Genomic DNA, 18,561 nt, shown 5'->3' with positions numbered 1-18,561 from the left:
TAAAACAGAGACAGTTTTATTTGAGTTCATTCTTGTGAGATTAACGAGAAGGGGTTTTTCTCTGTCGAGGTTCATATTTATAAAACATTGCAGGAACAAAATAACAGTCCATCGTTTTGAAGCCACAGGTACTGAAGGATCCTGGTTTCCATTTCCTGCCATCATCTGCATGTGAAGCGAGTAATTTCCCAGAGGTTTGTGGCTTTCTTCCGCGTGTCTTGATGCGAGTTGGCTGCCGCCGAGCGAAGGCACTGATAGCTCTGGAAACGCCTCGAGATATTTGGACTGCTTCAGGTTCCTGTCCATCTTCATTTCTAAGAGGCCCCGTTACTTTCTGTTTGAGTTAAGGGGGGGGGAGAGGACTTTTACAAGAGCAAAATCCAAAGGAACAGGCCATTTTCTACCAATTTATTCTTACGTCTATTGACATCAACTGTAATCTCAACATCTGTCAATCTTTAACAGGAATACACACATTTAAAAGCTTTAGAAAACATGAAGTAAAGAGATATTTTCAGGCGTTTACTTAGGCAGTCTGTCCCTCTTCTTGCCCCCGCCCCAGCCGCCGCTCAGCTGGACGGGGTTGTCCCGGAAAGAGATGCGCTCCTTTTTTACCATGGGGGACGTGATTCGTCTGAGGGGAAGAGCTTCTTTACCTGGGGAAAAGTGGGAAAGGAAAATATCAACATTTAACATGAAAAATTAGTAGGATTTTTGCCGGTGGTGTCTAAACGTTTTGGGGGTCAAAAGCAGTGACAGGAAATTCACGGATGATCCGATTCTTTTCAACGGTTCTTTAACCTGAACGACAGGACTTGAGTCATCCTTTCAAACACTTTGTCAACGTAAAGCTATAGTACGGGTAAAACTTCCTGTTCGTAGAAAAATGTACATTTTTTAAAAAGGAATAATTTGTAGAACAGATAATGAAGATTCAGTTCCCTTCAAAGAGCCATAAGGGAACAATTTGAAACTACTTAGGGCCACAACTTATAATTTTTGTATTTTTCCTTCCTAATTATAGAAAAAAAATACAGTGTTTTTTATTTTACTTGCTAAACAAACTGCAATGTAAACAGAACATTTGAATAAAAGAAGCAAAAAAATAAGACTTCTGCAGACATGCGATGTCCAAATCATCAAATAAAAACAAAAGAGAGGAGGGGAGGTTTTTCAAGAAACAGCAAACCATGGTCTAAATTTTTCATTTTTTTCTGAATTATTTTTTAGTTTTTAGCTTTTGGTTTCTTTTAAGCAGCAAAAACTGTAAGTGGTTAAGTCTTCCTTTATTCTGTATTAAATGTCTGGTCCCTGATACTAAAAGTAAAAATCTGGATGACTATTTTGTGTTGCCCCTTACATTTTACATTGTAATTATATTGTTTTATATTATATTACAGCCTGGCATCTATAAACTTTCACCTCAACGTCAAGCGAAAGAATTGGCAAATCAAATTCAAGCTATTTTTTGAACTGTGACCACAGAAATTATTCTGAGGGCTGCAAATGGTCCCCAGGCCTCAGTTTGGACACGCCTGGTTTAAGTGATAAATCAAATGGCATATTTGGGACCGAACCTTTTTTTTTCCTTTTTGAACAAGCAATATCAATGTCTTTTTGCAAATTATAAATTATTTTCCCATGTGGCAAATAATTGTAAAACTAAATGAGTAACAAAATAAATTCACTATAATTGACAGAAGCCGACAGGATTTGAAGCTGAAGTGTGCGGCGGGGAAGATCGGGCGTTTTTCTACACGGCCCTGCAGAAGCTGGGTGAAGCTGCGTCAGAGGCCGCTCCATCTCAACGCAGGATCGCCACAAAGCTTTTCAGCTTTTCATACGCACAGAACAAAGGCTGAGTTTTTACAGCATATGATGCGTTCCACGTGTAGAGCTCAGGCCCCGGGTCTCCACAGCTTCCCCACACAGGGAGACAAACATTTAAGGGTGGGGAGGAGTGGGTGGTGTCGGGTCATATTTAGGTGGAGGAGCATTGATCCAACTCCAAAAAGCAGAGTAAAGTATAAAGCATCTATTCTCACCAGTCAAACCCAATAAAAATCTCTTTAGGGTTAGACAGTGTTTGTGTCAGTTTGGTGTTATTAGCCTTGTTTGAAGTAGTTTAAAGGGACGGCACCGTGTTGTCCTGAGCTGAGACCTGGCAACAGCCAGACAGGCTGAGAGTGATTAATTAAAGACTGTCATTGTGTTAGATAATGTCCAATCATGTGTATCCAATGACCTTAAAAAGAAAACAAATCCTCCACTAGGTGTTGGAGTGAGCTCAGAGTCTGTGGGTCTGGTTGCTCAGCGGATCGCCTGCCGCTGCTGAACCCTCGTAAAGTCCAGCTGACACGTCCCACACAAACGTACGCTGGTCAAACGGCACCATTCAACTCTACCAACCGCTGCCTCATAGCGTCCCCCACTGTACGACTTAATAGAAAAATTCGCTTCTGAATTAAAAATCAATCCTGAATCAAATCTTGACCCTGAAAATTGGAATTGGAAGACAATGAAAGATTCACTTTTCTACTGCTTACTGAGCCCATTTCCTGCCATGCTCAGTTTATGTATGAAATAAGTAATTGCTTTTTGAAATTCTTTTGCCTTAAACACACATTCATATTCAATTTACCCTGGACAGCTTCTGTACGTGGCGTCTTGGTCAGTTTGGACAAAGAGAGCTTCTTCGTCCTCCTGCGGGAAGCAGCGTCTGCTGAACAGCCGCTGCACCTCGTGGACATGATTCTGAAACCATCAGCCCAATTCAATTTGGCTTTGTTAGAGGAGGGGACAGGGCTCTCCTTCACTTGAATTCCTGGGCTTGTTTAAAGCCGTCATCTGCTGTCAGTCTGTCAGTAGCATCTTTGTCACTCCAACTCCTGAGTCCCTCACTTGTCCTGACATAAGGGCCAGTCATTCTTTCACTGAAAGGACTGTCTTTTTTTTTTTTTTGCCTCCGTCTGTGTCTGTCCACTTCCTCTCAGGACAGATTTCACGGCACCTTGTCCCCAGCCCGACCCTGTAAACCCCCCATCCCCCAGGCTCCAACCCCCCTCCCCTACAACCCCACCAATATCACCACATACATGCAAAAGAACAAGCTTGAATGTAGCTGCACTAAACCTGCCTTTATAACACTCAATTAACGCTCAATTAATAGGTAATAACACATTTTTTCAACTAAAAACCAGATTTTTTTTCATACTTGCACATCTTTTATTGAAACAGTTTATTTGTTGTCACTTTAGAAGGAACACAAACCTGAATGTTACTGCTTACAATTTACATAAACGGATGAGATGTTATTTTTTAAAAATGAACAATGTATCTTAAGCTTCTACATGAGCACAAGTTCCAAAACAAAAGCTCGGTAAATGGTGTGGAGATTTAAATTCATCCATATAAAACCCACAGAGGCTATGAAACTAATTTGGCCATTGATCACTATCTTATTTTGTTTCAAATCTTAATGACATGAATTGTAAAAAGAAATGTGTGTCCAGTTTATCAAATCATTTTTGGATTTGATTGATTTTAATTAGTCAAAAAAACTGAACACTTTCTTTTCTAATTAATGTGGTTAAAATATAATACTTTGATAATATTTTCAGCTTTTTTGTGGATCCTAACAACTTAACACTATATTTTTTTATTTTCTTTAAAACTTCCCAACCTAATCATAAACATTATCATAAACATTGTACTTTAGCTAACGCTAAAGCACATTAGTTCTTTAATGCTAAAGTGCTAACTGTGGTTTTAATTATATCCACCTTTGAAAGACTACAACCCCCAAGTGCCAATTCTAATTTTGATGTTACAATTTACAAGGTTTATCATGCCCTGATTTGTTTGAGTTATGTTTACATCTTGTTCTCTGGTGTCCATGTTTTATTATGTTCCTGAAAGTTTTTGGGTTGAATAAACTTATCGGGGGCAAAAAAGAGAGAAAACTTGAGCATAAAGATAAACTACTTAAAGAATTTTTAACAGCTGATAACCAAAACTTCAACACAGGTTAGACTTTATTCAACAGTTTACAAACTTTTAAAATTTATCCAGAAAAAAAATAAGAGGTAAATTAATTGTTCTAATAGTTTTTAAGGTTACAAAATGTAGCAATGCTAATCTGCTATTTGCGTGGTTAAAATGCTCTGAGAAGTTTCACTTTCTCTTCCAGTACAAAATAGAAATCAGTAATCACACAGGCCTGGATGGACACCACACCGGAGGGAAATTGGGAATTGTTGTTCTAACACATTTTGTAACACCTCTCCTTTAAAGTAAATCATTTTGACAATCTGTATTGAAATAGTAAGAATTCCCTCAGACACATTATGAATGAAATAAATGTGCCTAAAACTGACCTGCACAAGTCACGGTGCTCCTGTTCACTTTGCCGAGTGGGGCGATCAAGCTGCTGCTGGAGCCGAGTCTTGAGGTGTTGGGTTGAGCTCCACATGTCTGCAAACACCATAAAATCACTCACTGACTATATTTGTGTCCGTTTATGACTTAAGGAACCTAAAGAATCTGTGCTGATAACAATTCACGGTCAGCCGTGCAGGATCCAGGAGACAGGATGCAACAATACTCACCGCAACCTGAACACTACCTCTGCTCAGAAAGGATGATTTTATCTCTGGTAAAAATTGTCCCCTGGGGATAAAAATAACAAAAGTTTAGATCACTCATCTAAACTTGGAGACCGAAAGAACTCACTCTGAAGAGTTCTCTCCAGTTCCAACTACAGCAGAAACAAAATCCATATGAAGACATGGAAGGCGGCTGCTCTGCTTCCAGCCTTGATTTTCACAGTTCTGCTTGTTTAAAACTTTTAGTTCTGAGTATAGATAAGAGCAAGTTTAGGCAAGGAGAGTCTTACTGGTAGCCAACAGCATTCAATATGGGAATATAGAATCGTAGGAGAAATGGGTCTCTTTTCCATCTCATATTTACTAGCCGCATTTCCATTAACTATAAATTGTGAAAATTGAAATCACAAATCACAATCTTTCTTTAATGGGAACACGGCAATTAAAAAAAAAAATTGTTGCGCCAGGACGAAGTGAGCTTTTGACCGGATCAAAAATAAAATGCATTTTGCAAAGCTGCAATGGTAACACTTTTTTTTTCATCAAACGGGGGGGTTGCTACTGGCAGAGACAACTAAGAAGGCAACAGGAAGTAGAAGGAGTACAATGGTTTGCTTTTGTTTTTTTCGGACGATGTGCCGCTGGCTCCACCCGAACTCTCACTCACAGCATCACACAGTTCATAAGAAGTAGCTCTTCTGTAAAATCACTGACTACAATTTCCCCAAAACACCCCGTACATAGGCGCTGATGGCTAATAGATGATGAGCGCTGGTACCATGGCTGAAATACAAATATATTCATGTTACATCCGTTGCTTCCATAATTTTTAATGGCTTACGGCATGAATAAGCTTATTCATGTGTGATTTTAATTTAATTTCTAATTTAATGGAAACACTGCGATTGTGAAAGTGTGTTTTTTCCAAGATCTGAAGAATATAGATGAAGATTTATACACATTTGTAATGGAAATGCAGCTAATAAGATCAACATGCAAAAAGACGTACAAAAAAATCTCAAGTTGGATTATGTTACAGAACTGATTAGGTATAACGGTAAGTGTGGTAAAGGGGATTTTATAAAAACAAACAAAAAATCAATTTTTTCTCTCATGAGATTATATAGCAACAATAAAAAATGAATTTATTTGAAGGCTTTATGAAACACATCTGGCAGCAACACGAAGCCCCTCACCTCTCTGAGTGCCGCTCACGCACAGCGACATGCATCTTCAGCTGTTGCTCAGCTTGTTGCCACCTCGTCTGCTCCGGTTGCTCCGTCCACTGAAGACCCAACTGGGCCTCGCCGACTGCAAACGACAAAGCCCAGAAAATGAACGTGAAAAGCCTGTTTTTTGTTCGCTCTTATTTAGGAGCCGATCTAAATTGCACTCACAGAGCAAGCTCATCATAGGAAGTGCTAGCACCAGGTTTGTCCACTCAACATGTGTGTTCCGTTAATTTGATCATCATAAAATATCCAAATAATGCTAACGAAAGCCTCTTTGTGATTCCTCCGGCAGCTCTGTGAGGGCCTGCAGCCCTTTGTGAAACCCAATCAAAGCAACACGTAGCAGTTTGTTGCGGAGGGAAATCTGAAAGGGCTCCTGATTTACGAGTTGTGCTGAAATCCCATAATAAGGCCATAATTCAAAGTAAACATTTACGCTGCAGTGACAGTAAAGCCGCAGTGGATGGGTGTAAACTGATAATGAATTTTGACAGTCCAGCGCTGGAACTAATGACGCATTTATTTAAGCGATTTACTCGCTTTTGTGGAGCTGTAAAAAAAAAGAAGAGGGGAAAAAAAACCAAAAGAAAAGAGGAGAAAGGCTTTACAGTTTTCATGGGTTAATTGAAAGGCCCCACTAAAAATGTCAAGTGATGGATGCCTCCCCCCGGGGCAACAAAGGCCAGGAAATGGCTGTACGCAGTTCCGAAAGTTGAGAGAGAAACGCAACATTTGCAGCCCAAATTGCTACAGATTCTTCTTTAAATTTTTTTTTTTATCTTGCAGCTGCTTTCTCTTAAGACCAGACAATTAAAGTAATTAAATAATTACCAATAACTCACTGAATGACTCAAAAATTGCCCGTAAATGGTTTTATATGCACTAATTATATCAGGGTTTTATACGGATGGTTTTAAAGCAGCTAATGATAATTTACAATCACTGTGATTCTCATTGTGTGGAGGTGATCCAAGACGAATTCGGTGATATACAGTCTGCATTAATGCTGCTCTCGTGTAGCATTCACCCCTCCCCAAACCAGCTCCCGTCCTTCCAGCTCCCGTCCTGTCTCTCTTTCCTTTTCCCCTTCAGAAGACCCAGAGCTCCTTCCTGACCTCCTCCAACCTCCTGAATCTCCGTCGACTCCCCCGCTGGACATTAAGATCAAGACAGGGCCTGTAGGAGTCACGCCTATTTAACGGGGCTCATAGGCACATTAAGAGATCTAGTGTCTACTGAAATAACTCTCAATCAGAAAGTTAGGGAGGAAGTTGGAGGTTTTAGCCCCCGTGGCTAACCAAAGGCAATTACAGGGGCAGAATTATGCGCTTCCCAGGCATATGATGCTTTTCTATAGCACAATCAAGCAACTATGTTAACTTTAGTTATTATGAAAAGGCTAAAAATATTAAATATGACTTAAATGAAATTTGACTTTGATATTTAACGCCTTGACATTGGGTCTCTGTCTCTTTAAGGAACTCCTGTTCTTTCGGAGACCCCACCTCCAGAAAGTCATCATAACATGACTCCTCTATTGACCTTTTAACATATTTTCACCAGCATTGCAATGAGAAGTAGCTCCTATATTGAGCTCAGCAGATGTGCAGTTCTGCTATGTCCTTGCCAATTGCTGTTGGCTAGTTTGAAGGAGCTGAGGAAACTTCCCCACTCAGTCGGAAGCTTGGGAACTGCAATGCTGAGGAGGAGCGGCATCCAAAGGCGGAGCATGCTGTCCAGGTGTGTTTTTGATGAGGGAATGCCAATACAACATGACGTAGAGTTAAAAAATGTGAATTTTGTATAACGCTGCCCCTTTAAGGAACTGGTTGGATACCGCAGAGCCTCGTCCAATTTATTCTCACAGCAGAAACAAACGCTGGGACAAACGGATCAGAAATAGTTCACATAATAAACTCTTTTCCTCTCGGTTTGCTGAGTTGGGGTCAGAAGGTCAAATACTTGAACAACTTTTATTTTCTTTGTCATTACCTTCCTGAAATAATGGTCACTTTTTGCCTAAATTACTTTTGGGCAAAAAAATGACCATTATTTCAGGAAGGTGATTATATTTATGTTAGAAATTTATAATCAAAACACTTTATTTCCCACTTTATTTCCCTATTCATCAAATAAAAAAAATCAATAAATAAAAGTCATTTTGGTCTATAAGCACATGTACCAACAACATCTTTTGTGGAACAAAAAAAAAAAGGAAAAAAGAAAAAGCTTTAGGACCACCTTACAACTCCATAATTCTTTCGTAGTTTAGGTAATCGTAACCCTGAATCTGACCGTAAACCATACATTTCCAACAACTACCTCTATGAAACAACCTGCCAAATATTTGTTTGTCTTTAATGTTTTATGGTTCTTAAATGAATCAGAATCTGTCAGGGATCAGAACTGGCAAATCCAACCTCAGTATCTGCCAGGGAAAATGGAATTTGTGCAATTCTACGAAACAGTAAATCGAATGGTACCATAGAGTTTTGCACATTATAAACCTGTTGTCACTAAAAAAAAACTGAATAAAAAAGGTTGAATTAACAAAACATCCAATGTGCTTGGCATTTATACATTTGGATATCTAAAGCGAATACAGTCACACGTCGTAAAGCCAAGTTATATTCTTTTTAGTTTCCACCTATCAGGAATTAATAGAAATGATTTTCTCTTTATTGAACTATATAAATGGAAAAACAGTACACAATAAAACTGGAAACAAAATTGCTGCTTTAAGAAGTTCTAGGATGGAAAGTAGCAATTAATTTAATTTATCATCATCAGGTCCGACCACCCTGAAAAATGCAGGGGTTTTGGCAGTTTGCTGTTCTGGAACAGAGGCAATGTTGGGTCAATCCCTAGGAGGAAAAACATCAGAAGAAGTCTTTAAGAGGAAATTGTTAGAAAACCAATTCTAGTGTCCAGCATTCAACAGTGAAAAATATTATTCGCAAGTAAAACACCATTTCAGACAATTAAAGAGGCAGTGTTATGCTTTTTCCAGCCACATAGAATCATTTCATAGCACAATCAAGTAACTGTTACCTTCATTTTGTATATAAAAATGGATTTAAAATCTTAAAATGATCATTTACACATTCAACTTGGGCCTCTGTCCCTTTAAGAAACTCTTGCTCTTTCCTACGTCTTGTCTTCAGGAAGTCATCACAACATGGCTGTTATATTAGTCCTTTAACGTTTTCACCAGCGTTTCACTGAGAAGCAGCTCATATAATCAGTTCAGCAGATGCTCAGTTCCACCAGGTGTTTGCTAAATGGTGTTGGCTAGTCTGAAGGAGCTGAGTGGGAAAGCTCCTCCTACTCAGCAGCGGGGAAGGGCTGCTTCCCCGAGGCAAATGCTTGGAAACTGCTGCCCTGAGGAGGAACTTTGTTCTTGAAGGCAGAGGTAGGTCCAATGAGGCGTTTTGCACAGCTGAATGGTTGCCACAGGAGATTAAAAGATTTTTCGGATATGCATGAAATAATCAAAGCAACGCTACAGGTATGTATTTTGATGAGGAATAACATCACCAGGTGATGTAAAGCTTGAAAAAGTTGATTTTACATAAATGTCTTAAAGCTGTTCCTGGCTTTAAAAGAGCCAGGGACAGAACAGTCAATATCCATAGAATTTACAAAACCCAAGCACGCCATCTGGCTCAAAGTAGAGGTTTTGGGTATACTTTAATCCAATTTGGAAGAAATCAATTAACATACCAGAACAAAGACCTCATCCTAACACTCAAGCATTTTGAAAGCAGGTGTATGATTCAGGTTTTTCTGCAGCCACAGGACCTGCAGTCATTGATTCGACCCTGAGCTGCTCAATAAATCAACATATTCCAGAGTCAAATATGAAGCTAAAGCTTAGCCAAACGTTGCATAAAGTGGGGAAATAAGTCCCAAACAATGCAGTCAGTCTACAACAGAATGCCGTAAAAAAGGTTAAGGTGTAATGGGCCAAATAAAGTCAGTACCTTAACCGGTGGTTTTGAAGAATATTGTTGCAAAATTTTTCCAAAATATTATGAGTGGAAACTGCATTAAATTAAAACCGACTCACAAGCAGCTGATCAAAAGTTCACAACCAAATCTGCATTTTGTTTCATTTTCTGTCAGGCATTCTTCTTTTTTGATTCTTGTTTTTAATGCTGTTGTACTCTGAAAAACAACACAGTTATGACCAAAAAAAAATCTTTCAACATCTACAACTAAGGGGGTGGAGTGGGTACATTCTGCTCACTGAAATCAAAATACGTCACAGACTTGTTTACGAAATCTTGCCCGGGATAAACCAGGAAAGAATGGCCTCCAACTACATCTAAAAATCTAAATGTGGTCCTGCCTGCACGTCCCGCTTAAATTGAGACATTTCAAAGTGCACCACAAGCGGTGCTTAAAGTTTAAATAGCATGTGCAAAGTGGAAGATGAATTAGAGCATGTCTGAGACATGACTGACTTAGTGTTTTCAGTTGGGTGTCTATCCATGTTAGTAGCTCAGACTGCTCCAACTGCTCTGCTCGCCTCTTAAGTGTGCAAACACTTCCTGAACAGAGAGAAGATTTGCTCCCTTAGACAGTGTATATAGGAGCTTGTGAACTGAATGCACATGAGAGGCGGCAAATGTTATGAGATTGAGGTATTTTGGAGGATTGGAGATAAACACAGAGGTTGAGTTTCAGCTCGACTTTGTTGATGACATGAAGTGTGAAACCGAGTTAAGTGTTCAAGAGGTAGGGGTCCGCGGCTGAAATAAAAACACAGATCCGTCAGGCGCTGTGACTTGAGGACAGATGTTTGATGAAGTTGAAGTTCGACTGGAACAGAGTGGAAGTGTGTGCCTCCAGGCGACGAGTGGAAGGTGTCGGTGGAAAAGTAAGAGTGGAAAATAGCAGAAGCGCTCGGAGGCATGAAACATCTCCATCCCACGGAGCATTCTCGCACTGAAAGATACAAATTAAATAAAACGGGGAAATGTATATCTCGGTTTTCTGCTCTTAAAAAAGAAGATTTCTCAAAGTCTTTGCACCGTCGTTTCTCTCTTGTGTCTCTCTTTGCATGTGTAAGACGATACCCATTTCAAGTGGGTTACTCATGTCCAGCACATCCACACAACGAGCCCGGATAAAATAAACATGCCGCGTCAGATATCTCGGAAAGAATCTGTCATGGGTTTGGGGCTAATCACCTCCAGAAGGGGCTTGAGTCAAAGCCTGAAACGTTAGCCCCTGCCGGGGAGTGCTGGCTGGGCCGGGCTGGGTTGGGGCTGCTGAGCCCCGGGCACTGGGAAAGGATCCGGAGGAGGTGGGGGGGTGAGTCTTCCACAGGTCAGAAGAGGAGTGTAACCACGACTCATCAAGGGAAACCTACCACCTCTATCATTTATGTCAACTCATGGTCACCTCTTAAGTCAATCAGGTTTATTGGAATAGCACTTTTAAGCAACAAGACATCGTCATACAGTCACCAGAGAGAAACATTACATTCTCTGAAGTGCCAGCAACAAAATCATCAATTCACATCAAGTATGTTGGTCAATTTTCCAGTGATCATGGGTCAAAGGCAACACTAAACAGGTAGGTCTTTAGTTTTGGTTTAATGGACCTCAGTGTTTTGACCATTGTGTGGATGTAGAGTAGGTCAGAACCACAAGACCTGAGTGGTCTGGAAGGTTGAGAAAACAAAAACACCCCATTAACTTGGACTTGAGATCAAAAAATTGAGATCAGTTGGGGCTGGACTTAGATCTGAGATCAAAAATGTTAGAGTTGACTTGGACTTGCAAAAAATTACCTGTGAACTAAGCTTCATTGACCTGGGGCTTTTAATAACGTCACAGCTAAACTTTAGTAATTGGGTAAAATCAGTTCAAATTATTCCAAACTTCAACACGCCTTCAGGAAGCACATGTTTCTCAAATGCCGAGGGTCCAGACCTTCTAGGAAGCAAAGTGTAAGACAACTGGCTGGTTTGATTGTTGATTCTCACTTTTGCTGTTTGAACTATTTTTCTAACGTTAATCACCAATAAATGCTGCATTTAAATTTTGAATTGTGGTTAAAAACTGTGTGTGGTTTGGCAGAACAGTTCCTCAACTGCTCAAGTGAAGTAATTCTTTGGATAATTACTTTTGGTTCATTGTTTCTTGTTATGAGGCTCACGGTGAGGTTGTACAAATACAAATGTGGAACCAAATCATTTAAAAACTGTGACCACTTTTATTATAACTGTAACATTGGATTCCTGCCTATTTGTGGGTTAGTATTCACACATCTTTCTGTGGAACGTAACTTCAAATTATATGCAGATAAATTCACCTATTTGCAGATTTTTTTCATTGATCTTATTCTAAAGAAAAGGCTGCTTGGGAAGAAGAGGTAACTATATGCAATGCTTCTTGACAAGCTACTAGCTGTCATTTGCAAATTAGCGGGAATGCCATTTATTTCCCTTGCCTGAAGAAAATAGTTTCTGCTGTAGTGCTTCCAATGTGCATATTAATGCATATGAAGGTGAATTTGGTTTATGAGCTAATAAAATAGTCAACTATAAATATTGTTTGAGGGTGTCCCAATTATTTCTGGATTTTAGCTATTCATAGGTGGCTGTGGTCCTGAACCCAGGCGTCCACAGAAAATAATACAAGGTTTTCTCGACAGCTGAAAAGTTTCAAAACCACCGCGATGGAGTTGGTTTATGCCCTGCACGGTAATACATGTATTACATGTGTAATACATTACGTTGCATGCCATTACATGAAACTACATTTTGCCATACCCTTGGGTAAAAAAAAAAAAAAAATCTTTGATCTGTAAAGGGCTTAGTATGGGAAAAATGGAAGACATACAAATTAAAAAAAAAAAACATAAGAAAACACAACAAAGACTTAAAAATCTGGACTGTAACATATCTTAAGTCCTACCTCCTAAAGTTTGTCTGCCGCGTCGTGAAGTCCTGTTCTTTGCCTCCGCTGGGCTTATTTGGTAATTGCAGCCTCTGAAAGCAACACTGACAAAGGGATCTAAGAGGAACCGAAAGAGAGCATCAAGGAAGGATATAGAAGGCTTAAAACCAGAAGCAAAACTAAGAAGAACAAGAAAGAAAAAAAAATCAAGATGAAAGATTTGGAAAGTATTAGAGCACAGCTCTGGTTCCACTGAGGGACATGCCATTAGGAGTTACAGCCGACATAGACCTGTGTGTTGGTGGCACAAGATGACAAGAGAGCCGCAATTTCAGTCATGCATTTGCAATTATGATCAAAGAGCAGCCTCCCTGTACATGACCTACATGCACGATATCTGTGTCAGGACCAGTGTGTCTCAGAGCAGAGCAGAGCAGAGGTGAGGTCAACTTTCACCGCGGCTACTCTGAGCCGTTACGATGAGGTGGACTGAAAGTCTTCATGAGACTCGCTAGAAGCTCTCCTGACAATTATTATTTATTTTGTTGGCTTTTAAAAAAACGGGCCAATGAGAGGCGACAGGCCCTGCTTCTGCTGCCTGTTATGGCTCATTAGTGTACATTGGTTGGAAAGGGTCACCGCTGCTGAGGCAAGACTGGAAAAAAACACATGAGAATGGAAAAAAAAAAAACAGACAGACGGAGGTATTTGCATGTGATTTTTTTTTGTGTTTTAATTTAACAAAATAAGTTGTATAGGAAGCAGATCTTCATCATAACACAAGGGCATTTTTACAAAATAATCCAAACATCAATGTCTTCAACCAGTAAACAAAACAGGGACTAGAGATAGAGCGGTAGTCACATTCCATTGGAATTTGTCCAAGTTTCCTTGCATTAGAAATGCAAACTTCAACTTATTTGTAGTGAAAAACGATATTTGTAAAGTGGAAGAAACCAGCAAACTTTAGAAAACTTCAACTTTATATGTTAAAGTTCCATGAGGAACTTTAACATATAAAAACTTTAACAACTTTATGGAACTTTAACAACTTTATATGTTAAAGTTCCTCATGGAACTTTAACATCACCTCCAGAAGGGGTGAACTGAATGAGGAACTTTAACATATTCCTCATGGTCTCTACAGTGTGTTGGGCTACACACTTACTTTCATGTTTTTTCTGCTGCTTTTTGGTAGCCTTCATCTTCTGAGCTCTTTTCAGCATAAGAAAAGCTGTGCGTTTATTGGTAAAGCCCCTACAGACGGCGGGAGAGACGATCATCTAAAACTTCTCTTGTATTGAATTCACACATTATACTGATAAAGAACAATGCAACAGCGTAGGAGACATAATGACTTACCATTCCTGTCGAATTTTTTCCAATGTTTCAGACCGACCGCCCTGAGTCCAGGTTGAAACTGGAGTCTTGCTTCTGAAAACAAAGAATTCACAATATTTTTAAAAATTTCACATCAAAAACAAATTTATTTTCATTATCACAAAAGAGTGAACGTCATTATATTTTGTTAAAAGTTTTGCTTACTTTAACACATATGGCTATCTCTTGCTTAATTGTACCATAATGTCAAGATTTGGTAACCTAATTGATGTTAGAAGTTAATGTTTTTAATTATTTTCTTAAAAAGTACACATTGTCAAAAATGAATCAAAACTATCAGAGATGCATGAGGAAACTAGTTAGGAACTGAAACTCCCAAGTCTTTCACTTGCACAACCCAAAATGGCCAGTTGTTAGCACGATCTGGTCGCATGCTACCTGCTAGCATACTAGCACGCTACCATATCATGCTAACAATATTCCTCAGAATAATAGTTAGAAATGACTACTTTCAGTAGCAAATGAGTGTGTATAAAAGATGTTAAAGGAAGACCAAAAGCTGTAAGCTATATTTTTACATGCGTCTATGTCAGGTTTTTTTTTTCAAGCTGCCACCTAATTTAATCAGAAATTTCCACAAAGTCTAAGACTTTTTAAAACAAAGGAACATGCCAGATTCAGAAATGTTAGCATTATTTTGGAAATTTCACAGTTAGGGTAAGGTAGAATAAGCTTGTTCACGCGATAAGTCTTTCAAAAACATGCCGCACCATCATCCTCTAATTACTTCCTGTTGTCGTCTTCTTTGTGGTTTGCAGCAGTGGCATCATTCGATTGTTGATGACGTGACCCGTGTGTTACAAAAAAAGTGTTCCATTGCCGTTTTGAGGGGGAAAGAACAATTACGGTACGGCTAAAAGCCCCACCTTGCCCTAGTACCAAATTTTTTTTCATTGTAAAATGATTTCTTTTTTTTTTCAAAACTGCCACATTTACATTTAACAAATTTATTTTAGGAATGGGCAATTGCGCAATTATATGGTCAATGGAGTGAGTTATTACACTTTATTACCTAGCAGAACTCCATACTGAATCTTCTTCTTCCACTTCTTCTTTCTCGTCAGCCACGCCGGCCTGCTTTGGCTGAAATACAACCTGGGAGTGATATGACCAACACATGAGTTTAACACATTCTTAGGCGAGCTTGCTGCCAGTTGTCAATGCGTGAGCGGGGACGCCAACATGACTATGTTCTGGCAATTCCCAGTATAGGTTCCTGAAGTGCTGAATTTTGGGGGACTCTGGGCCCTTTGTGTCAGAGGTTTTCATCCTTTTCACCACTCTAATTGCGTGGCAGATACACACACACATCAACAAGATTTTTACAGATCTTAAACGGAGGGCTAAATAATTCTGGTAAGTACTTTAAGCTGCTGCACTGTTACCTTACATTACGCACAATAACAGGTAATTACGTTTAAATCAAAAGTTTGTTTTCATGCTAAATATTTAATGGATACATTTCATCCGAAGTAAGTTTTCCTACTCATGAAACTCTCAACTGTAACTCAGACGAACAGCTTAATCACTCTCCAGGTCCCATTTTCTCTCCATCCGAGTGCGGAATTGTTCATCATTGCCTTTTGATGTGCACCTCAGCTCAGCGTCCACAGACTGGAGCCGACCACACCGGCAGCTGCAGCACATCAGCTGGCCCGAGTGGGCTACCATGATGTACTGTGCTGAGCATGCTCCAAAGAAAAGATCCAACGAGAGGTAAGAGAAGGGGGGAGAAGAGAAAAAAACAGGACGACATTTCAGCCAGTGTGATAAATGACATCTGCTGGTGCTGAGCAACCTTCAGTCCCTCAGGGAAATAATCCTGTTTTTTAAAAGAATAAATTTAAAGATCAATCAGGGAGGGGGAGTGTAAGCTCTGAGGAAAAGGGGAGGAAGGGGCGAGGTAGTGTGGGTTAAGTAAGATGTAAAAGGAACAGGTCTAAGAAAGTGGCCTTTAAATTTTCATTGACAGATAATATAGGCTAGTAAATCACTATTTTTACCTACCACTCAGCTGCAAAACACAACTGGCCATTTTTACAATTAAAGTGGATTTAAGAAATCCACAGGAGTTTACCTGTGGAGGTAAATGTTGCTCTGTCACAGGATGATGCATAGAAGAGGAATCCTCAGAGAAGGTCATTGTCCAGTGTTCCTCCAGTGCTGACTTTGAGCAGAAAACAAATATATATGCATTATGTAGTACATAGTACTAAACATAACTTGCCTATCTGTAGTGTGGGTTCTACTAATTTAGAACCTTTAGGTTCATGGAGGTAAGCTGATGAAACAATAAAGAAATTAAACATTTAACTTAATTTGAAAGCTTGCACTTGAATTTAATGCAGATTTTTTTTCTCATCCGCCCAAGTTCAAAATACACCTACAAGTTATATAAAAACTTTGTAAGTATGTAGATAAGGGAGCACCGACTTCAATTTTCTGGCTGATCACCGATCTTTAGAAAGCCTGACCTGCTGATTCCAATTGTTTTTGTCTGAAAAGTTGCTAAACATAGTAGCAAAATTCTTGTTTTGGAAATAGTAGCGTGACATGGAAAAAATGTTATGTATATCTTCCTGCCATTTTCCTTTGCGGCAGCCTGTGGTTCACCACTTCATCTCCTTTAAAGCCCAAGTAATCCCAAATATGCAACATTATATTTTTTGGCAACTTGTTCCTATATTTTTGGACATTTGTTTTCTAAACTGGCAAATCAGTACATGCACGTTTAAATTGTTTCGTCCAAAACAAAGAAAGTCCAAATGTTACCTGTGCAAATATATCATCATTTGTTGAAATGACAAATATCATTTGGGAAAAATTTGACATATCGCCGAACCTTAGTATCGGCCGTCACCAATTTTCTAAAATTTAACAAAGTCGGGGGCATTTAACCGGTGTACAATATTGTGTGAATATGGCTGGGTGTTTCACCAGTCATCAAACCTGAATTCTTAAGCACAGTTCATACTCTGTGGATTTTTTATAGGCCAGAGGTAAATACAAACTTGCATACCTCATCGACGACAAATTCCTCCATGTCCAGGTCCTCCAAGGGGTCGTCTTCTCCTGCGACAGGGCACATGACGGCAGCGAGGGCGGATGCGAGCCTCCTCCTCAGAGCGCAGCCCCTCCAAGACGCCTAGAGGTACGTGCAGAAAGGAAAAAAAGAAAAAAGTCTGAACACCGTCTATGAATCACGGCCCCAAACGTAAATACTGCATGTTATCCCATTAGAGAGATAAAACATGTTAGACCCTATTTTAATTGCTGAACGTTCTGCTTTCTGAACTCTGCATGACTCCGTGTTGCTCTGAGACAAATGGAGCTCCAGTGCGCCTCTAAATCCTCCAATTCCCAATGGAGTCGGGGAGGCAGAGGGTTGTAGGAAGGGTTTGGGGGGCATGCTTCGCTTTAAGCCGAACCTCGCAGGAATTCTAGAGCTTACTACCGCACGTCGCTGGAATCTGATTAATCACTGCGTACCCATCCAACACACACACATCCCAAAATACTGCTCCTTTAACTCTCCTAAACCCGCTTTCTCCTCTGGAGAATCCTAAAGGACTCATCAAACACTTCTTGTGCTGAGAGAGGATATCAGAGAGGTGGCGAGTAGTGTGTTTTTTCAGAGCGGCAGCACTCGACTAAGTGAAGAGGATTAGCCAAGTAAACGTCCCGAACACGCTGGGGGCCAGCAGATTGATGATTGAGGATATGTACCAATAGATTCATAAATCCAAAGTGTGAAAGTGGCTTCAGAGCCAGCCATTATTTAAAAATCCACAGGTCTCTTTATATCCTCCTAAAACATTTCATAGGCTTTGCAGGTTGGTTGAGTTTGATTGAAAATATATCGCCTCGCAAAAGTGCTCGCGTCCCTTGGATATCCACAAACTTATTGAACTCAAAGTATGTTTTCTTGGAGTTTTATGTAGTGGACAAACACAAAGCAGAAGGAAAATCAGTCATTGCTGTCACTGTTTTAATTAAAAGCTGACCAACGAAGACCGAGGGCGGACATAAAGCTATGGAGACGTTTTAACTAGACACATTATAAAACACAATGTCGAGCACTGTTCGATCCGTCATCTGAAATTATGGCACATCTACTAACCCGTCATCCACATAGAGCTACAGGCAGCGCATTAACCAGAGGAGGAGCCAAGAAGGACAACTCTGCATGTAACTCTGCAGAGCTCCACAACAAATACCAATCAAAACCAATATCTAGGTCAATATCTAGTCCTAATTAAGAAATGTTAAGAAATTTCAGCAAACTCAATTGAAGCTAGCAGGTGGAATATGGAATTCTCTGCTCAGAAGGGCCCAACACTGACGTGCAGAAAACGTCATGGTTTGTGGAGGTTTTCTTCAGCAGGGACAGAACTTTTGGGAAGATGGATGGAA

The 18,561-nt window shown here is 39.8% G+C and overlaps 1 protein-coding gene across 3 annotated transcripts in view; it reads right to left on the bottom strand.

Moving 5' to 3' along the window:
• Window positions 1-18,561, bottom strand: part of lrriq1 (leucine-rich repeats and IQ motif containing 1) — a 36,228-nt gene continuing 17,667 nt past the window's right edge. For all 3 annotated transcript variants that reach the window (XM_055046520.1, XM_055048108.1, XM_055047316.1), the window contains exons 15-25: window positions 17,168-17,293; window positions 16,226-16,315; window positions 15,161-15,243; window positions 14,110-14,181; window positions 13,916-14,004; window positions 12,766-12,864; window positions 5,801-5,915; window positions 4,608-4,668; window positions 4,377-4,473; window positions 527-656; window positions 1-334 (exon numbers count right to left, since the gene is read on the bottom strand). In XM_055046520.1, the coding sequence (XP_054902495.1) occupies window positions 328-334; window positions 527-656; window positions 4,377-4,473; window positions 4,608-4,668; window positions 5,801-5,915; window positions 12,766-12,864; window positions 13,916-14,004; window positions 14,110-14,181; window positions 15,161-15,243; window positions 16,226-16,315; window positions 17,168-17,293 (969 nt within the window). In that variant the 3' untranslated portion in view covers window positions 1-327. The remainder of the gene's footprint in view (window positions 335-526; window positions 657-4,376; window positions 4,474-4,607; window positions 4,669-5,800; window positions 5,916-12,765; window positions 12,865-13,915; window positions 14,005-14,109; window positions 14,182-15,160; window positions 15,244-16,225; window positions 16,316-17,167; window positions 17,294-18,561) is intronic.

The sequence above is a fragment of the Poeciliopsis prolifica genome, unplaced genomic scaffold (assembly GCF_027474105.1).
Source record: "Poeciliopsis prolifica strain line A6 unplaced genomic scaffold, Auburn_PproV2 SCAFFOLD001, whole genome shotgun sequence".
Taxonomy (NCBI): Eukaryota; Metazoa; Chordata; class Actinopteri; order Cyprinodontiformes; family Poeciliidae; genus Poeciliopsis; species Poeciliopsis prolifica.
Note: the sequence above shows the minus strand (reverse complement) of the source record. Positions and strands in the feature narration are given on the sequence as shown.